The sequence below is a fragment of the Lithobates pipiens genome, unplaced genomic scaffold (assembly GCF_037356315.1).
Source record: "Lithobates pipiens isolate NorthernLeopardFrog02 unplaced genomic scaffold, aLitPip1_a1.2 Scaffold_16, whole genome shotgun sequence".
In the NCBI taxonomy this organism is placed as follows: Eukaryota; Metazoa; Chordata; class Amphibia; order Anura; family Ranidae; genus Lithobates; species Lithobates pipiens.
In genome coordinates, this window is record NW_027507748.1 from 115,171,873 (window position 1) to 115,192,384 (window position 20,512).

A 20,512-nucleotide genomic window follows, 5' to 3' on the forward strand; every position below is an offset into this window, starting at 1 on the left:
TAAAGTGCTGCTCATTTTAGCAGCGCTTTTCAGCCGCTAGCGGGGCGCTTTTAACCCCCGCTAATGGCTGAAGGGGTTAAAAGCGACCATGTTGCGGTGCTTCGGAAGTGCTGCCCATTAATTTCAATGGGCAGGGTGTTTTGAGAGTGCTGTATACAACTGCCCTGTAACTGTCCCAAAGATGCTGCTTAGAGGACTTTCTCTAAACGCTCCGCAAACGCACCGCTCCACTGTAAAAGCAGTCGGCTTTCACATTCGGGCAGCATGGGAGGAGGTTTTTTAAGGTGCTACTTCTAGCGCTAAAACGCCTGAAAACTGCCTCAGTGCGAAAGGGGACTAAGATTTAGACACAAAGACCCTTGCCACAGGTGGTGAACATATGCATTTTGGGCAAAAATACAAACGAATACCTCCGGATTTCGATTGTTTTTACTTTTTTTTTGGTCGCAAATATAAAGATGCATTTAACCCCTTTATGAGCACCTAACACATATATGCGGAGGCATATATATTAATATTAATACCACCCCAACAAAGAAATGAAAATTGAAAAAAAGACACCCGCTTGGTTACCGGATCACAAATCAATATAAAAATGATTTATTCAAAAATACAAAATATATATATAAAAAAAAAAATTATATTATATATATATATATATATATATATATATATATATATATATATATATATATAAATTGTTCACAAAAATACAGAATATAATATAAATGAGCACATTGCTCATTATTTTATATTCTGAATTAAAAAAATGTATATTGCTATGTGATCTGGTAGCCAAGCAGGTGGTCTTTTTCCACATTTCATATATTTGTTGGTATAACTATTTGTGGTGACACCCACCTCCACCGAGATCCGCATCAGAACCACCAAATTGATGACTTCCACAACTATTTATTTTTTCTGGTTTTATGTGCTGTAACACCCACTGGCTGCACATATATGTTGCTGGGCAGCCGCTATTTCTGTGCTGACAGCGCGGTCCCAGCACAGCGGTTGTGAGTGAAAATTCTTGATCGTCAGCTCCTGATCATGTGACAGGCAAGCACAGTGATCATGCGATTGGCCAATATTTCATGCCCCCCAGCATTCAGAACTTTTTAAAGGGACACCGGGGTGGGTGGGAGGGAATGGGTTAACATGCCTACCTGCCCATCTGCTTTAGGTCAGGGGGGAAAAAATAAAATTTCTCTAATATCCTCCTATGATTTATCCATTTAAAAATAACGCAAGTGCAGAAAAATACTTGCTAACTTGTTATGAATCCAGTGTGGTCCTTACTTCCTGAATGGACTGACACCACAGTGCCTTTTCTGCACCGCAATCAAAACCTTGTTGTCTAAACCTCTGACAACAAAAGTGAGTACACCCCTAAGTGAAAATGTCCAAATTGGGCCCAAGTGTCCATATTTTGTGTGGCCACCATTATTTTCCAGCACTGCCTTAACCCTCTTGGGCATGGAGTTCACCAGAGCTTCACAGGTTGCCACTGGAGTCCTCTTCCACTCCTTCATGATGACATCACGGAGCTGGTGGATGTTAGAGACCTTGCGCTCCTCCACCTTCCGTTTGAGGATGCCCCACAGATGCTCAATAAGGTTTAGTTCTGGAGACATGCTTGGCCAGTCCATCACCTTTAGCAAGGCATTGGTCATCTTGGGGGTGTGTTTGGGGTCGTTAAGTTGGAATAATGCCCTGCGGCCTAGTCTCCGAAGGGAGGGGATTATGCTCGGCTTCAATATGTCACAGTACATGTTGGCATTCATGGTTCTCTCACTGAACTGTACAGCACTCATGCAGCCCCAGACTATGACACTCTCACCACCATGCTTGACTGTAGGCAAACACACTTGTCTTTGTACTCCTCACCTGGTTGCCACCACACATGCATGACACCATTTGAATCAAATAAGTTTATCTTGGTCTCATCAGATCACAGGACATGGTTCCAGTAATCCAAGTCCTTAGTCTGCTTGTCTTCAGTAAACTGTTTGTGGGCTTTCTTGTACATCATCTTTAGAAGAGGCTTTCTTCTAGGACAGCAAAGCCATGCAGACCAATTTGATGCAGCGTGTGGCATATGGTCTGATCACTGACAGGCTGACCCCCTAACCCTTCAACCTCTGCAGTTTCAGGGTCTTGGCAATCTTTATGTAGAACAACAATTCTTTTTTTCAGATCCTCATAGAGTTCTTTGTCATGAGGTCCCATGTTGAACTTCCAGTGACCAGTATGACAGAGTGAGAGCGATAACACCAAATTTAACACACCTGCTCCCTATTCCCAGCCGAGACCTTGTAACACTAACAAGTCACACGTGACATAGGGGAGGAAAATGGCTAATTGGGTCCAATTTGGACATTTTCACTTAGGGGTGTACTCGCTTGTGTTGTCAGCGGTTTAGACAATAATGGCTGTGTGTTGAGTTATTTTGAGGGGACAGCAAATTTACACTGTTATGCAAGCTGTACACTCACTACTTTACATTGTAGCAAAGTGTCATTTCTTCAGTGTTGTCTCATGAAGAGATAATAAAATATTTAGAAAAATGTGAGGGGTGTACTCACTTTTGTGAGATACTGTATCTCCCACACCTTTCTGTCCCTCTCCACACGCATAAAATTGCTTTCTGGACTCTCTAACTTTCCTACAGACAAAATAATAGTCCTAGCAATACCATGCTGCTGCCTTGACTTCCAAGAGCTTGCCCACACACTGGGAATAGGAAAAACACTCTTGCGGGTGTAGTTGTGGGGTGTGCATTCCCAAATTTTCCCTGTTTTTTCGTAATTTAGTATGCTGCTGTTGGCAATTAAAAAGTTTACCTGCTTGTGGTCTGGGACCAAGTATAACCCATAAAAAGTGTTAGGCCTCATTCAAACCTGAGAATAGTGTTTTCAGCCAGAAAGTCGTGCGATTTTGATCCTTTTTGTGACGCGATTTTGCACAGGTCAGAAGGTCACCAATGTAAAAAGCAGAAAAACGCCCAAATCTTCCTAAAAAAAGTTCCAGAACTTGTTTGAGCTTCAGGCGTTTTGGGGTGGAGTTGTGAACCATCTCCATAAAGAATAATTGATTTTTTTCCCCTCTGGTGTTTTGTAGCTTCAGGCTTCAAAACTCTCAGGTGTGAACGGGGCCCAAGGGTCCTTTTACATGGGCGGTCCACCCGGCGAACGTACTTTGCACAGCAGGGGATAGATCCGCTGAGCCCTGCTGAGCAGGCGGATGACAGGTCCGTCTCCGCTCACTGCGCCGAGACGGACCTGTCAGAGCCCCGATCTCCTCTATGGGGAGATCGGTTAAAAACAGATTGCCTGTTCGTTTTCATACAATCCCACCTGCCAGATGGATGGAATATAGGGTCTTCATGCATCTGGTTTTGGGGGAAAAGGATCGCGTGCCAGTGGACATGTCACCGCTGACATCCGCCGCTCCATAGGAGTGAAGGAGGCTCCGGTCAGGTCAGACTGAAAAACTGACCAGATCGAGTGGACCTGATTGGAAAGCCCATGTGAAAGGACACTTAGTTTTCTTGTACTATGTAAAACCTTTCCTACAGTTTCTAAAGGCAGAGCATTTCAGACCCTTAAAACTGTTTATTTTTTCTCCCCATTGGAAACCGAGTGCTGCTTATATATGGTTTGATCTCCTAAACCAGACAGCGACAATAATTTGTCTGCCCACTTGCCTGCTCTGCCTGACCCTTGGAGTCTCATGCAGTTTGTGTCCATAGCCACCTTTGTATCATTGTGATTGACTAAATGCATAAGAAGGAAAGCTCATGCAAGTTCACAACCAAAATGTATATAATGTTTAATGGAACCTTTATATGTACTGATGAAATCTGCAGGATTTATGAAGCCAGAATAATTAACGTGAACATTTTTTTATCTTACCAGTTTCTGAAAGAGGTGCCCAACAGTTGTCTTGTTGTCAAACTCCTGAACACAAGGATAAAGGTTGTCATAAAAGTCCTTATGGATTTCGTAGATATCTTGGACTTTGTAAAAAATGGCATCTATTTGTTGCATGGTTAAAACAGGCTGCGACGTCGTGGCAGTGGCCTTTAGTGGCTTCATGGGCTGAAAAATAGAATAAAAACAACAATATGTAATAGGAGTATGCTTCATTCCATTATGTATATTCATGAAAATACTGAGACTAAACTGTGATTATTTGCGGACTACAGACAGATAAAACTGCCAAGGCAATTTATAGTGTAATGTATACATTTCTCTTGTTCAGACGTTTGGCTAAACAAGAGAAATCTAATGCTGGCCATACACTATACGGAAAATCAGCCAAACCCATTTTTGAAAAACGAACATTCACCCGTGAGCGCAAAAGATAGTGCCATCATGTAATGACCAATAAATTGTTCAGTGGACATGAATGCATTTTTTGTTTCTTTTTTTACATATACCTAGTGCAGACAGTTTGGACAGGAAACACATTAACTTTTTAATTTATCGTTTTGTGCCCATTAACTGGGCAAAAAACAAACAGTCTAAATGACGAATTTTAGACGATTTTTCATATAGTGTATGGCCAGCATAAGAGACCATGCCAAACAACATTATGAAGGAATCCTCACTGCTGGCTATTATGTTCTGACAACCAGCACCTGTGGCTTACAGAATACCCGAACAGTGACTGCATCTGATTGGATGCAGTCACTTATTTGGCCAATAGTTTTGTACCCAACTCATTAAATTTTTCAAATTTGTCAAGCTAGGTGCTGCTGACAGGGTTATCCACAGATGGATTTCGGCTAATTCTGGAAGAATCGGATGAAATTAAAGCCATATATGGCAGGCTTAAATTAGTTGCAAACCCTTACATATACCCAGTGAAGAGACTATCCTCAGGTGATGCACAGAGATGAAACAAATCCATCTACATAAGTTGTATCTGTCTATTTGTAGTCTTCTCTACATCCATTCAGTGCTGAATTTTTAAGCTTGCCAGTTCAGAAAAAAAAGGGGCGGAGAGATGAAGTTCGTCACATTCTGCAGAGCTCAGTGAGAAGAGCTCTGGGAGCTGATTGGAGGGAAGGGAGACACCCTCTTCACATAGCTCACAGGAACAGAGCTGAGGCTGTCAATCACAGGCCATGTGCGGAACATCTCTCCCCATCACCTTTTTTTCTCTGGGCGTCAGGAAAAATCGTCAGAAGTGATTCATGCTGATAGCACAGGGATAAAGCAGCAGACAAAAGTGACACTTCATGCTTTTAAAGTGGTTGTAAACCCTTACTACAGGTATGCCTATAATAAGGCTTACCTGTAGCTACCCTGAATATCTGGGGATTTGGAGATATCCCCTGTATTTGCATGTGTCTACGTGAACGTACATGCCCATTGCTTCAGTGAGCGTGCCGTTACCGGCGGCTCCCACGCGCATGCACGGGAGTGACGTCATCGCGCCACCGGCCAATCTCAGCACCGATATACCCGGAAGTTACTGTGGGAGCTATGTCGGCTGCTGGAGCAGTGTACAAGGATGGCTGCAGGGGCTTCGATCTCAGGTAAGTAATTCATAATGAGCTAGTATGCTACCCAAACAGTATGCTATGCATACTAGCTCATTATGCCTTTGTCTTGCAGGTTTTTCCTTCACCACACCTTCAGTGACCGTGAATCCCCCAATGTGAATGCACTCACCACCTATTAAGCCAAACACTTTCGTGCTTGGCTAATAAGGCTTTTAACCCTCTAAACTCCTTCCGTCCACCAGTAACCGCACACAGCCCAACGCTATCTGGCGAACGTATTGCATTACTAATCTAGAGCATTGGGCTGTGTATGGTTACTGGTGGACGGAGGGAGTGAAGGGAAGTACACAGGACGCTCCAACCGCTACTGGACTGTTGAAACAGAGCGAGTGCGGCAAATAAGGAGGGATGAGAAGCAATTCGATCACTTGTATAATCCGGGGTCCGCTGTGACCATCAATGCCCCAGCATAGAAGTTTAAAAAGAAGTTCAAGCGTGATGTGGAGTTTTATGTGATTTGGCTAATTTTTCATGAAGTTCATGTGAGTGCACTGGAATTGGTTTTATTTGATTAAAGAGTTTGCTGAAACTTTATTACGCTATTGGAGGCTTCTTTTCTTTTGCAATGTGTGTGGGCTTCGCAAGTTTGATCATCCTGCAGTTATCAGCTGCGTTGATCCGCCCAGGTCTGCGCATTGGCAAGTAATGTTTTGAACTGGTGTGGAGCCAGGATGTTGTGCTGTAGTATAGAGATGCACTACCCACTCAGCAAAGAGATGGACATTCCATTCATTTTTATGGAACACATCTGACTTCAGCCATTGGATGGTTTGATAGTTTGGTTCGGAGCATAGCCAATGTGACAGTTACATCCCAGGCACATGCCAGAAATGTAACCATTTTAAACCGTTAAATCTATGGGTTTACTTACGCTTTAATGTATAGAATGCAATAAGATTAACCACTTCAGCCCTAGAAGGATTTACCCATTTCTTGACCAGGCCATTTTTTTACATGGCGGCACTGCGTCGCTTTAACTGACAATTTGCACTATAAACCAAAAAAAAGTGACAATTTTGAAAAAAAAAATCAAAAAACGTTTACTTTCTTCTATAAAACATTTCCCAATAAAAAATAAATTCATATTATATATATATATATATATATATTAGAGGTCGACCGATATGGGTTTTTCTCTGAGGCGATGTGCTGGCAGGATGTTAAAAAAAAAAAAAAAAAAAAAAAAAGTCCTGCAAGCAGCACGTTTGGAGTGGTGTATACCACTTCTCCACCACTCCTGCCCATTGATATTAATGGGCACCACTGCCCAAGCGCATGCAATGCGATTTGGCAGCGGTGCTTCATGGGCGCATTTAACCTCTTCTTCGGCCGCTAGCTGGATTATATGCGCCCCACTAGCACCCGAATAGCACCGCTAAAATGATGGTAAAGCGCTGCTAAAACTAGCAACATTTTACCATCAACGCCTGCCCGCTCCAGTGTGCAAGCAGCCTATAAAATAAAAACAAGTACTCAAAACTTTTGGACAAAAAAAAAAAAAAAATGGACTAACTTTACTGTTTTAGTTTTTTTTTTTTTTTAAATCATTTAGTGTATTCCCCCCCCCCCCCCCCCCCCCAAAAAATGCATTTGAAAGACCTCTGCGCAAATGCCGTGTGACATAAAATATTGCAACAACCACTATTTTATTCCCTAGGATCTCTGCTAAAAAAATATATATATACTTTTTGGGGGGTCTAAGTGATTTTCTGGCAGAAAATACAGGACTTTTACTTGTAAGCAACAAGTGTCAGAAAAGATTTAGTCTTTAAATGGTTAAACTGAGAACTTTTACACACAGAGATGAGTTCATTCATTCAAGTGTAAACATTGTATCATTTTGTTCTTTTCTTGGCAGACTGCCCAGAGAGGAGGAAAGATGTTTCTATGATGACTCAGGCAACTTACACTGACTTCTAGTACAGGAGTCATTTCCAAGTCTCGCTAAATCGGCCTTTTTATCAGCTCAATCGGCCGATGCCGATTAATTAAAAAACTGCAAATATCGGCCGATATATCGGTCGACCTCTAATATATATATATATATATATATATATATATATATATATATATATATATATCAGTTTAGGCCGATATGTATTCTGCTACATATTTTTGATAAAAAGAAAAATTGGTTCGCGCAAAAGTCTACAAATCAGGGGATAGATTTATGCCATTTTTATTATTATTTTTTTACTAGTAGTAGCGGAGATCAGTGATTTTTAGCGGGACTGCAACGTTGCACCGGACAAATCGGACACCTGACATTTTTGACACTTTTTTGGGAATCAGTGACATTATTACAGTAAATCAGTGCTAAAATATGCAGCATTATTGTACTAATGACACTGGCTGGGAAGGGGTTCAAATTAGGGGTGATCAAGGGGTTAAATGTGTTCCCTGCAGGTGTTTTCTAAGACCCCTTTCACACTGGAGGCGTTTTTTTAGGTGCTACACTGCTAAAAATAGCGTCTGCATAGAGCCTGAAAAAAGCCTCAGCTGCAAAACCAGTGTGAAGGCCCAAGTTCTTTCACACTGGGGTGCTGCGATGGCAGGGCGTTACAAAGTCCTGCCAGCAGCTTCTTTGCAGTGGTGAATACACTGCTCTTCCACCACCACTGGCCATTGAAAACAATGGGGCAGTACCACCATACCTCCGGCAAAGCGCCGATGCAGCAGCGTTTTGCGGATTGTGGATTTAACCCCTTTTTGGCTGCTAGTGGAGGTTAAAACCACCCCACTAGCGGCCGAAAAGGATCGCTAAAACGACGGTAAAGCGGCGCCAAAATAAGTGCCGCTTTACCACAGATGCCCGGGCGCTTTTAGTGTGAAAGCTCTAACTGTATGGGAGACTGTGTGACTGGGGAACACACAGATCCATCTTCCTGCTTAGAAGAAAGACAGGATCTGTGTGATCTCCCCTGTCAGAACAGAGGTTTGCCTTGTTTACACAGGCAGATCCCCATTCTGCAGGGAACGATCGCTGGCCAATGGGAGTGCCCACAATAGTGAGTTCTCGAGCCGATGTACCACTACGGCGATTCGCGGGATTGTGCCACCTTGTCGCAGTATAATTAGGGCGGCTGGTTGGCAAGCGGTTAAAAACCTTCTGACTTTACAACCTCTTTAAGTCTAACTCTACTTTTGCCACTTACTTTCACCCCTAAATTTTAACAGTCAACTTGCCTCACCATACAGCTGCTGCCACCGACTCTTTACTACTTCTGTGCACGGGCAGGAAAAATCCCATTCATTTCTATGGAAAGGCTTCATCCAATGGGACGCAGAATAGAAAAGCTCTATAAAGTAATGAATACGATTTTCCCATGCATGCACAGTTGGCTGTGTGGCTGCCCGGGGCTGCACAGCAGCGATTTGGCATTTGCGAGGAAAGGTGAGTATAAGACTAGGAAGACTAGGATTGAAGTCTAAAGTAAAAGGATTAATAAAAATATCAGCAATGCTTTGCTAACTTATTACATTGTTTCCATAGAAATAGAAACATCCAAATGAGATGCATCTATAGGTAGCAAGCACCAGAGCGGCTTATGTTCCCGGCTGTCAGCACAGATTCTATGATTGCCCAGAGCTATTTACTTGTAGAACATTCACTTCAAGCAACACACTGAAGCTAGATCAAAAGCATGGTAAGGCACAACATAGGAAAAATAAAAGACGTTCTATTTTAAGTATATTACTTGTTAACAGCTTCCAAGTTATAGAAGTAGATTTGCCTTTCAGTATATTGGAGAAAACTGTCGCAAAGCAAAAAGGTGACGTCGCTTGTAGCAAGGACATATTCATTTTGCCAAAATATAAAAGAACACTAGCAGGTACAATGGACAGATTACTTCTATTATATGTTGAAGTGTTGCCTTTGGAGCTCATTTATCAAAATCTGACCTACAGTTGGCTGCGGACCAACGGTGCGCACACTGACGGTTTTCAGCCAGACTGGTAATTAAAGTCTATGGCAGCTGTAGCAAATAGCGGAAAGTGGACAGCTTGACCCACCTACCTAAAAAACTTGTCTGAGCAAAGTTCTTCCCCCATAGACAAGGCAGTGCTAGGAACTCTACACACTCCTCCAACTCACTACATTTCCTAGGTGAACTGGTCATACGTATTTATAGAAACATCAGCTCCAGTCCCCCCCCCACAAAAAATAAAAGTCAGCAGGTACAAAATACTGTAGCTGATGACTTTTATTAGAAGGGCATTTACCTGTTCAGGGATTTAGTGATGTCCTCACCCGAGCTAATTCTTCATTCGGCTCGGGCGCCGGGGTTCCGTCAGAATGGGCGAACTGTCAGAATAGGTAACAGAATTGATGTTCCATCACCTGCCCATGTGCCCACTGCTACCAGGTTTACTCCTCTAACAGAACACACGCAGTCAGAAGAAGCGTCAGCGGACATCTTAGTACACCCAGCTAAATCTTGAATTTCACTGTAATTTTAGCAATAAAGTAAGCGACTATAAATAAATATAGCATGTTGACGTCTGTGATTCTGTTTGGATGTTACATTTTGAAAGAAGCTGGATGCCAGCAGTAGGAAGGTGGCGGAGGCCATGTTAGTACACCCCGTTAGGTTTTCAAAATGAAACATGAAAACAGCATCACAGATATCAATATACTATATTTATTTATACGCACTCAATTTATTGCTAAAATTACTGTGACATTCAAGACGTAGCTGGGTGTAGTAAAATGTCCGCTGCCTTCTTCTCACTGCTGGCGTTCTGTCAGATTAGCAAACCTGGTAGCAGTGGAGCGCATGCACAGCTGACGGAAAGTCACTTCCATTACCTAATCTGAAGGAACACCGGTATCTTGAGTATGGGAAACTGGCAGCGGTTTCCTACTGCCCATGCACGAGCCGTGCTGCGCTTTGTGAATGGTCCCACAGTCTTCTGGGACCCATGATATATATATTTCGCTATGTGTCTCTATGTATCCTATAGAGACAGACAGTTTATTATCTACTCACAACACAAATGCTTATCATTTTCATGTAATTAGGTGTTCTTTTTAACTTTGGCGGCACTTTTTAAACTCCGCTGCACTGTAATCTCACAATATCTCTTGAGATCACAAGCAGCCCACCCCCTTTTAGCCTGGGTTCACACTGGCATGCGGGATTGAAATTGTGCATTTTCAGCTGAATTTCATATAGTCCCAACTTTGGGGGGGGGGAGGGGGGTTGGGGGCAATTTCAGAGACATCTGTGTTGGTTCCTGTACAGATGTCTATTGAAAGCACACCCCGAAGTCGCCAAAAGTAGCACAAAAACTACTTTTGGGAATCGTTGTGGCGCTACAAAGTCAGCGTTGCACCATTTCGGACGGTGCCATTGCCGGCAATAGCCACCGATTTGGCAACGTGAACCAGGGCTAATTTCTGTTCTCTCTCTGAGAACAGAAATTCTCAGCTTTGTAAACAGACTGCAGAGGAGATCTGCAGAGAACTGAACCAAGATAAAACTCCTCAGTTTAATAAATGTACAACTATATACTACTTTTACGATTTTAGGGTTAGATTCTGGCAGTTTCTAATACAGATTGGAAGATTAAAGAAAACGTCTGATTGGCTGCCATGGGAAACACAGATTTTTCTTTCATCCATACTCTTCTCATCTGTACTCTTGGGACCCATTGCGCTTTCTCCTTGACTACTTTGTTTCAATGTAGCATGCAGCAAAATACTCCCTTTTCCATGGAAATGAGCTCTTTTGAAGCTTGGAAGCTCTCATTTTTGCATTGTTTTTAGCCCATATATAACTTCAGTTTGTCTCCGATACACAACAGACTACCAGATCTCTCGGTACCCTCTGCTGCCCAGGTTTGGAGCACATTTCTGTGTAGGTTTTTGATCTAAAAATTATTGGATTAAAAAGGAAAAAAAAAAGGCCAGCTATTGCCGTCTTAAGTTCTAAAGGGAGGGTGTGTTCTGTGTTCAGCTACAATGTGGTCTACAAATCCCCAAGTATGCCTTTTAATTTATGTTATATTTTTAACCAAGAAAAAAAAACAGTTTAAGTGATCCACCCAGAGGTATAAATGCCCCTGATCTGATACACCAGTAATGAACAAGGCGACAGAAACCAGCCTCAGTACTGTGCAGCATAGGATTAGCACAGAACTCTATAATTCATTCTATCCTTTCAGGATGTTTTGGATTGAATAGGGAATGATTAAAAATCCATCAGGCTTTTAATTTTTATTTTTTTTTAAAACCACTGTCCCATTAAATATACAGTATATCCCTTAGCTGCCTGTCTTGTAGGCAGGAAGCAAGCAACTTCTCCAAAAGTAAGGCCTCTTTCACACAAATGATCCATTCAGGTCCGCCTGTCAGTCTTTTAGGTGGACCTGAACGGATGCTCCATAGACCTCTATGGAACGTCGGATGTCAGCGGTGACATGTCCGCTGACATCTGACCCTCTCCGATCCGAAAAAGTGTGACGGAGTAAAAACTTTCTTTTCCATCTGTCTGAGGATTGGATCGGGTGACGACGGACTCTGCGGTCCGTCCTCATCCGATCTCGCAGTGTGCAGAGACGGACCTGTCATCTTCCTGCTCAGCGAGGATTGATGGAGCAAGTGGATGTTCATGGGGCGGATCATCACGGACCTGTCCGTGTGAAAGGACCCTTAAGTAAATTCTCTCTTAGGGCCCATTTACACTTCTTGGTTTCTGTGCATTGTGTCATGTGTGAATGTGTGCACAGAGACGGAGCAAAAAAACAAACCTATACCTTTTTTTCCCCGATGCAGCACATGGTAGTGCACTACTGTATATTGTTATGCAGTGCGCCACATTGAATAACAACCTAAAGCACCAGTGCAACGCAATGTATTGGGCTTGCAGTAACAAGCATGTTGAAAAACAGATAGCCAAACCCAATCAGATCTCTCGTGTGATTGGGGGCCTAAGGGTTTATTGACCACATCATTTACAAATCCCCACTCAAAGGGTGCCCCCACATCTGCTACCATTTCCCCCCAAGTGTGCCTCCACATTAGCTACAAATCCCCCCCACCCAGTGTGCTAAAAAATCAGATACAATTTCCTCCCCCCCCCCCCCCCCCCAGTGTCCTTACTCCCACATCAGGCACAAATTTCCTGTTTTAGTGCTCCCACATCATGTTCAGATCCCACCTCCAGTGTGCTCCCCCCCCAATTAGGGTTGCCACATCATCCCTTTAATCCAGGACACATATGAATTACACAGGATCTGAGGCTAATTTAATGCAGATAAGGCACCAAGTGAGTTTAATTACCACCTTAATCAGCCACAGAACCTGTGTAATTAATGTGTGTGCTGGATTAAAGGGATGATCTGGCAACCCTACCCCCAATGTGTGCTCCCCTTATCAGTTACAACCCTAACCCGTAACCCCCCAAAGTGTGCCCCCATATCAGGTACAACCCTCCATCCTCTAGTGTGCTCCCACATCATGTTCAGATCCCCCCTCCAGTGTGCTCCCACATCAGGCACAACCCTAACCCCCCCCCCCCCCCCCGAGTTACAACCCTAACCCGCAACCCCCTCAAAGTGTGCTCCCGCATCAGGTACAACCCTAACCCCGACCCCCCCCAAAGTGTGCTCCCATATCAGGTACAACCCTCCATCCTCACCCTCAAGTGTGCTCCCACAATAAAATATAACCCTAACTCTCCCCCCCCCCCCAATGTGTGCTCCCACATCAGGTACAACCCTAACCCGCAACCCCCCAAACTGTGCTCCCATATTAGGTACAACCCTCCACCCCCCCTCCTCCTTGTATGTCCACAAATTCAGCCTTCCAGCCACATTATTAGATACAGGATTTATATAGCGCCAACAGTTTGAGCAGCACTTTACAATGTTAGGGCAAACAGTACAATTACCATACAATTCAATACAAGAGGAATTCAGAGGGCCTTACTTGTTACATGCCCCATCAGTGTAGATTCTTCTGCTAAAAGGAAATAAAGCAGAGTTCTTTTCAAAACTGCAATCCAAATGGCTGAAGAACACCTCTATTCTGGTTGGGCTGCATTGGTATGTGGTTCACTAGCCAGTACCCCACTGTCAGTTCTGCATTGCAAGATTTCAGCGGAGTGACAGAAGGACACTGGAATCAGCCACAAGCCTTCTTCACTTCTCCTGTGTGGCTGATGCATCACGTGCCATGTATTCCCATTTAAAAGTTCCCCAATAGAACCAGCAGAGAACATAGCAGGCCACACAGAGTGATGGTGAGCTGTGCGTTAGGCACCAGAGACCTAAATAATTAATTCACTTTTTTTTACTGATCATGTAGCCCTCATGCTATATAGTTGCAGGTAGATTTAAAGGATATTTCTACAAATCAAATTGTAAGCTTTATGGCCACTTTTAGAGACTTTACTGTTGGGCTTAAAAAAAAAAAAAGGAAAAAAAAGAAAAGAAAATCAGAGCTGGTAGAGCTGCAATCAGTTTTTTGCTATTGCCGTCAAAGAAAGCACATATTTTCTAGTCCCGCTAGGTGTGGAACTTTACTCTGTGGCTCCTCTTCACTAAAAGATGACGTGGTTTTAGAAGCACAGCTGCTGGTTATAAAATTGGTTAGATGCAAGGAAACCTTTTTAGAGAGAAAGACAACACATCTTGGGCAAACAGCTTCATGACTAATATACATTATCAACGCTTTATGTTGAATTTCAAAAGCAATTAAACAGGAGGGCCTTAAAAGTGGATGTAAACCCTCACATATACCCAGTGAAGTGAACTGCCTCAGATGATACACAGAGATGAAACAAATCTCCCTACATACGTTTTACATGTACATTGTCTGTCTTCAGCTTGCTATATTCTTTAGAAAGTGCACATCGTATTAGATTTTTTTCTTCCTGTTCAGAACTGGGAGTGGATTCTTGGCATATACTATGTGAGAGCTGATTGGAGGAAAGGCACCCCCCTCCCCCCCACATAGGCAGAGGAAGGAAGGAATGTGCAGAGCTACGCTCTGAATAGACCAGCTCTCTGCCAATTTATAGAACCCACCTCAGCACAAATTTCTTGCTGGTTTTAGCTTGGTTGTCGCAGAACTTGTCAGAAGTTATCATGCTGATAACAGAAGAACTGAGCAGCAGAAAGACATGGGACTTAGGTCTTTGGAAAGAGCATGAGAAAATTAGCTGAGCTGCAAATGGCTTTCATACATTATGACTTTAGTAACCCCTGCGGAGGTCTTTCATCCTACCAACAGACATTCATTTCTTTATCACAATATCAAAAGTGCAGTTCTAAACAGTTTAATAACTAATATCTCTAATAACTTGCAGCAAATAGTAATAAATAATGCAAAGGTTTGGTTGCGCAGATAAATCTAAACAGAAAGCATGGAGAAGAAAGAGAGCTTCCCCGAAAAGTATTTCAGACAAGCAATTCTACCCAGAAGTAGAAGGAGCAAAACATCTTTGCTTGACCGCAGACTATGCTAACGGATTCTAACAGCGCAACTATTTCTAGGATGACCCTCGCCAAAGAGCGCCTCGTACCGCAGGTCATGAAGGGGAGAATCTTAGAGCTTCACTCACTTCCTATGTTTATGAGCTTATTATGCTTATATACATGTGAATGCATTACTTATTGTTTTTAATTAAGCTATCCATTACTACACCATGCAGTGGCACTTCTTGTGTGCGTGATATTGTTCCAGTCATCTGGATCCAGTTTGGTTTACAAGCTGCACAGCATGTTTTGGACTTTTCATTATATCGTACAAATTGGTACTGGTACTGTTGCATTTTATTGTTTTTTCCTTTATATTTGTATTGCTTCCTCATACACTGCATGTAAAGTTCAGTCTCTAAGCTTAACCCTGCGACATAAAATAAGGCTTGTGTGAGCTCTTCTGGGGTATGGCCGTATGTCCACTCATTTTTCTGTTTGTCTAACCAGAGATTAACCATGCCCAAATGGTGTGCAATACAAGTTCACCTTTTCGTTTTTTTGGAAAAAGGAAGACTTTAAGCACTTCTTGACACTGAGAAAGGCAGAATTATGTAAAAAAAAATCCTAGATGCCATACATAAAATACTCCCAGGGTAGATAAAAATAAAACAATTTTTTTTAAATAGGATTTTAATTTAAATTCCTTTTTTTATATCTAAATCAAATGTATTTTAATAAAAGACTTTGGAGTAAAAATCTATCTAAAGACGGATTTCTATTTAAGATACATTAATAATTTCGTTTATTCAGCATGAAATGGAGCTTAGTTATGTAGCATGAGGCTGTATATTCTGCAATATTGCTGCAATATTTACATTTTTGTTAAACTCATTCAATGAATCCAAGCTGCGATAACGTAGCATTGATGCATTCACACAATTTCACAGTGACCATGAGATAAAACAAAGTTCAGGAATATTCCTTAATCCCATTGTTTTTCAAATCTATGTACACTACAAACTGTATGATTAAATCAGTTCTGATATCGCTGTTTTACTAACCTGACAGCTTAATATTCTAAATAGGAAGCCTTCATTTTGTTTGCAAATATTAAAGACTAACTACCATCAAGATTGAGTCCTTACATTTAAAGAGCACCAGTCATTTCAGATCCATCGTGGCAGCGCCTATTAATGGGCATCCACTCACCTGCTGCCATGTCCCACACCTTGCTGTGTCACTGCCGCATCACCAGCTGTCCCATTGAACTGAATGGGACTTTCGGTGAGTCAACAGCGGGTTAGAGGAGCCGCTGTAGGACAGAGAAGACAGTTGCTCTTTAAAAATTATGATTTAAATCAAGCCTTTTTTACTAGTGACTTAAATTGTGATTTAAACGACTTGATTTAAATCAAATCCACCCTGAACACTCCACAAAACGTAGTTTAGCTTAGGGAGAGAGAGAGATGTAGCAGCCCAAAAGATTAATTAGTATTACATGAAACAGAGATAAAAAACTGCACACATCATCGACTTATAACACTCCTCTTGTGGTAAGGCATGGACTGATCTCATTAGACACACGTAGATCATTAGGCTCGAGTGTCCAGCATATCCATCTCTTAGTGAATGAGATTTAGAAAAAAAAAAGCAAGATTTTTATTTTATTTTTTTAATTTTTTTTTTTTTTTTTTTTTTTAAGTATAATGGTCAGTCTAACAGACAGGGACAGACAGTTTTAACAGCTGTTTTATCTTCTACTTATACACATTTTCAAAAAAGTGAAACCGCTGCTACAACTGGCTAATCTGGCCTGCTTTTATGGATTAATCTAGAGATAGTAACAGAGTCTGGGACCAGATCTTCACTCTGTAAAACCAGGTTTTAATTACGCTAATGATCGTCATAAATTACCAAAACCGTCATAAAAAAAAACAAAATTACAGCCATAATGAAGTATTTCATGGACCATTAAACCACCAGTACTGCCCATTACATATATATGGCACCTATTACGGATTATCCATAGAAGCTTCCATGCACAACCTATTTCCTGCCTTAATCCATGGTAGTATCCCACTATATTGGCTGCATTGTTGGTTTCTGTTACCTTGCAAGACACCAGAAATGGGTGACAACGAATGCAGGATGCACCACAGACGCATCCAGAACAAGGATCAGTGGCAGTGAAATGTGAAGGACTGTTTCCTTTATGAAAATTTGACATCTACTGTATTAAGATAAGTACATACACCGATCACCCATAGCGCATTACACATTATGACCACTGACAGGTAAAATGAAGAACATTGATTATCTTACAATGGCATCTGGGAGTGAATATGTTGTCCCTGAAGTTGATGTGTTCAAAGCAGAAAAAAATGGGCAAGTATAAGGATTTGAGTGACTTTGACCAAGGCCAAATTGTAATGGTTAGACCACTAGGTCAGAACATCTCAAAAACTGCAGCTCTTGTAGAATGTTCCTGGTCTGCAGTTGCCAGGACCTACCAAAAGTGATTCAAGGAAGAAAAAGCTGTGACCCGTCAACAGGGTCATGGGTGGCCAAGGCTCACTGATGCATATAGGGAACAAAGGCTGATAATTTTTGTCTGTAGGGAGCAAAGACTGACCACTATAGTCCAATCCAATAGAAGAACCACTGAAGCTCAAATTGTTTAAAAAATTATTACGGCTGGTTCTGACAGAAAGGTGTCAGAACACACAGTGCATCGCAGTTTGTGGCGTATGGAACTCCGTAGCCAAAGACCAGTGAGGGTGCCTGTGCTGAACCGTGTCCACAGCCAAAAAATGCCAATGGACAAATCACCATCAAAACCGGACCATGAAGCAATGGAAAAGGTGGCCTGGTCTTATGAATTCAAGAATGGTTTGAGGAATACAACCACGAGTTTGATATGTTCACATGGCATCCAAATTCTCCAGATCTCGACCATCTGTGGTCGAGATTTGGAGAAAACAAGTCCGATCCATGGAGGCCCCACCTCGCAACTTACAGGGCTTAAAGAATCTGATATTGACGGCTTGGTGCCAGATACCACAGCATACCCTCAGAGGTCTGGTATAGTGCATGCCTCAATGAATTTAAGGTGAGTGGTTAGCATTATAAAACAAATGGCAACTGGTAAAGTCCTGAAACACTGTTTTAAACAGATGCTACAGCAGCGCTCCCATCAGTCCATAACAACTTGACCGGCATTCATATAATGGATCTTATACAAGGTAAGAGAATGATAAAGGTGAATACAGTTCTGAAGATAGGAGGTCCTAGTATAAGTTAAATATCCGTGCACCAATCCACCAGGTCCACACCGTGTGAGGCACGCTCCCCAAGGGGGTTTACACTCACCAGAAAGCTGTAAACAACCCACCTTTAAATCATTCAAGGTAACATCTTCCACAGTGGGTCTGGTTAGAGCTGCAAAATACGCCATGTTAGCGGCATCATAGAAAGAAAGAATCCACATAGCGTGATCATGTGTAATACTTTATTGCAAATCCCGACCCCTACAAGTTGCACTTACAAGCAGTAAAAAATAATGAGCATAAAACAAAGCCTAGTCACCAGTCCAGATACACTGGTCACAACAGCTGCGCTGTTACGCCTGGTTGTCTCCCCGCAGACGGTGACATGTATACGTCACGTCCTGATGCGTTTTGTCATATGCAACGTCGTCTGAGGGCTTAGAAGGTTAGAATGCTATGACTAATCTGTGTATTTTGGTTTAGAACTCTCCCTGCTTGCACAACAGGGAATGCATCTCCAACATTAATTCATTCATGACCAAATTAGATAAGTAAACTAGAGCTCTTGAGGTGGATACAGAAGAACTCCAGTTTACTTACATATCTAATTGGAGTGATCATAGTGGTCTATGGCTAATGCAGTCTTGTTTGTTTTTTTATTTGTTTTTTTTAATATTTAAGGGGAGGTTAAAAGTATATTTTTTTTAGGTTAAAATAGGGCGATAAATATATATCAGCATAGCTACTGCCGATTGACAAGCTACAGGCTGACAAGCTACAATCAGCACCCAGTTCTATTCACCTCTTCCTGGATTGACAGCACTGCATATATTTCTGAAATCTTCCCTCTGTAAGCTGCAGTGTCTGGGAGGGCAATGTGAGAGATGCAAGCAAAGGAAAAATTAGATTCACTCAGAGAAGGTAAAGATTTATTTCTTACTCTATTACGTATTGTGCATCACATAGTAATTGGATTTGGGACCGCTTTCCACTTTAACATATAATAAACTCTAATCTTTTTGTACATACAAAGGCTATTTTGTGAAAGTGCCAACACACTGTGCCAAAAACTAATATACTGCTCCCAAAAGGTATGGCAGTGGTAGATGTGGCTTTTCGGGGCATCAGGTGACCCCAAGGTTAATATTAAATATATGGGTCATGGACATGTTATTACTGCACAGATAATGTGCGACACAAAAGGCGAAGGCGTGTGTATAAATGCATGCATTCCCTAAAAAATATTTTTCATTCACAGTGCTAGGGACTGTCAGTGGGCCTCACTAGTACATATCAAATGAAGTAAAGCATTGTTACTTAAACCCCTTCTGGGAGTCTCCCGTTCAGCTGCCATACTCATCACCATTACTCACACCATTTTCGTAGCTGTGAAATAGACTATACCCAACTCGTGGAAGTCCCCAATACTTAGTTTCTCAGGTCTGTTCGCAACTCAATAGGACCATGGTAAATGGGAAACTAACAACCATCTCCTCAAACACTTATGCCACGTAAACGCGACCAGACTTCCTGGCAGACTAGGTTGTGACGGAATCAGTCTGTTGGACAATCCGATCGTGTGTGGGCTAATCTAATCGTCCAACGGACCAAATACGACGCAAGGGAAGCTATTGGCTACTGGCTATTGAACTTCCTTTTTTAGTCCCGTCTTACGTCATCATGTTCAAAACAAACGGACTTTGTCCGTTCGTGTGTGGCCAAGTCCGTTCGTTCGGAAAGTCAGTCGGAACTCCGCCGAAAGTCCGTCGGACTTAGTCTGCCGGAAAATCCGGTCATGTGTGGCATCATGAGAAGTTTAAGAAAATATGGATGCCTACTTGGATCATATATACTCAACCTAATCCAGATGCTTTGAGTTCTTGATCACTCACTTTCCCTCAGAGACCCATGAGGGTGAGGGACACCCACTTTCTAACTCCCTCCCTCTTTTCCATACCCCCCTTTCCCCCAACCTCCCTCCTTTCTTCTTCCTTGCATACGTTCTTTCCCTTTCCTACTTCTTTATTATCCTCATTTTTACTTTATCACAACCTTATACTCAAACTATGATGACTGTTTGCCCTGCACAACCCATAAACCACCAGACCCTTCAATTCAATTGGTCCCTTTCCATGGTATGTGTCAACCATCTCGGTATACCCTTCTCTTTTCTTTGTATGGACAATTTCATAATCTGTGTACATCCTATGTTAGCCAATCTAACAGAAATACCTCTCATTATGCTTGA

General features: G+C 42.2%; 1 protein-coding gene across 4 annotated transcripts in view; it reads right to left on the reverse strand.

The window, feature by feature from the left end:
• Positions 1-20,512, reverse strand: part of ABR (ABR activator of RhoGEF and GTPase) — a 608,507-nt gene that overhangs the window by 207,461 nt on the left and 380,534 nt on the right. For all 4 annotated transcript variants that reach the window (XM_077480318.1, XM_077480319.1, XM_077480320.1 and 1 more), the window contains one exon: positions 3,915-4,100. In XM_077480318.1, coding sequence (XP_077336444.1) covers positions 3,915-4,100 — 186 coding nt within the window. The remainder of the gene's footprint in view (positions 1-3,914; positions 4,101-20,512) is intronic.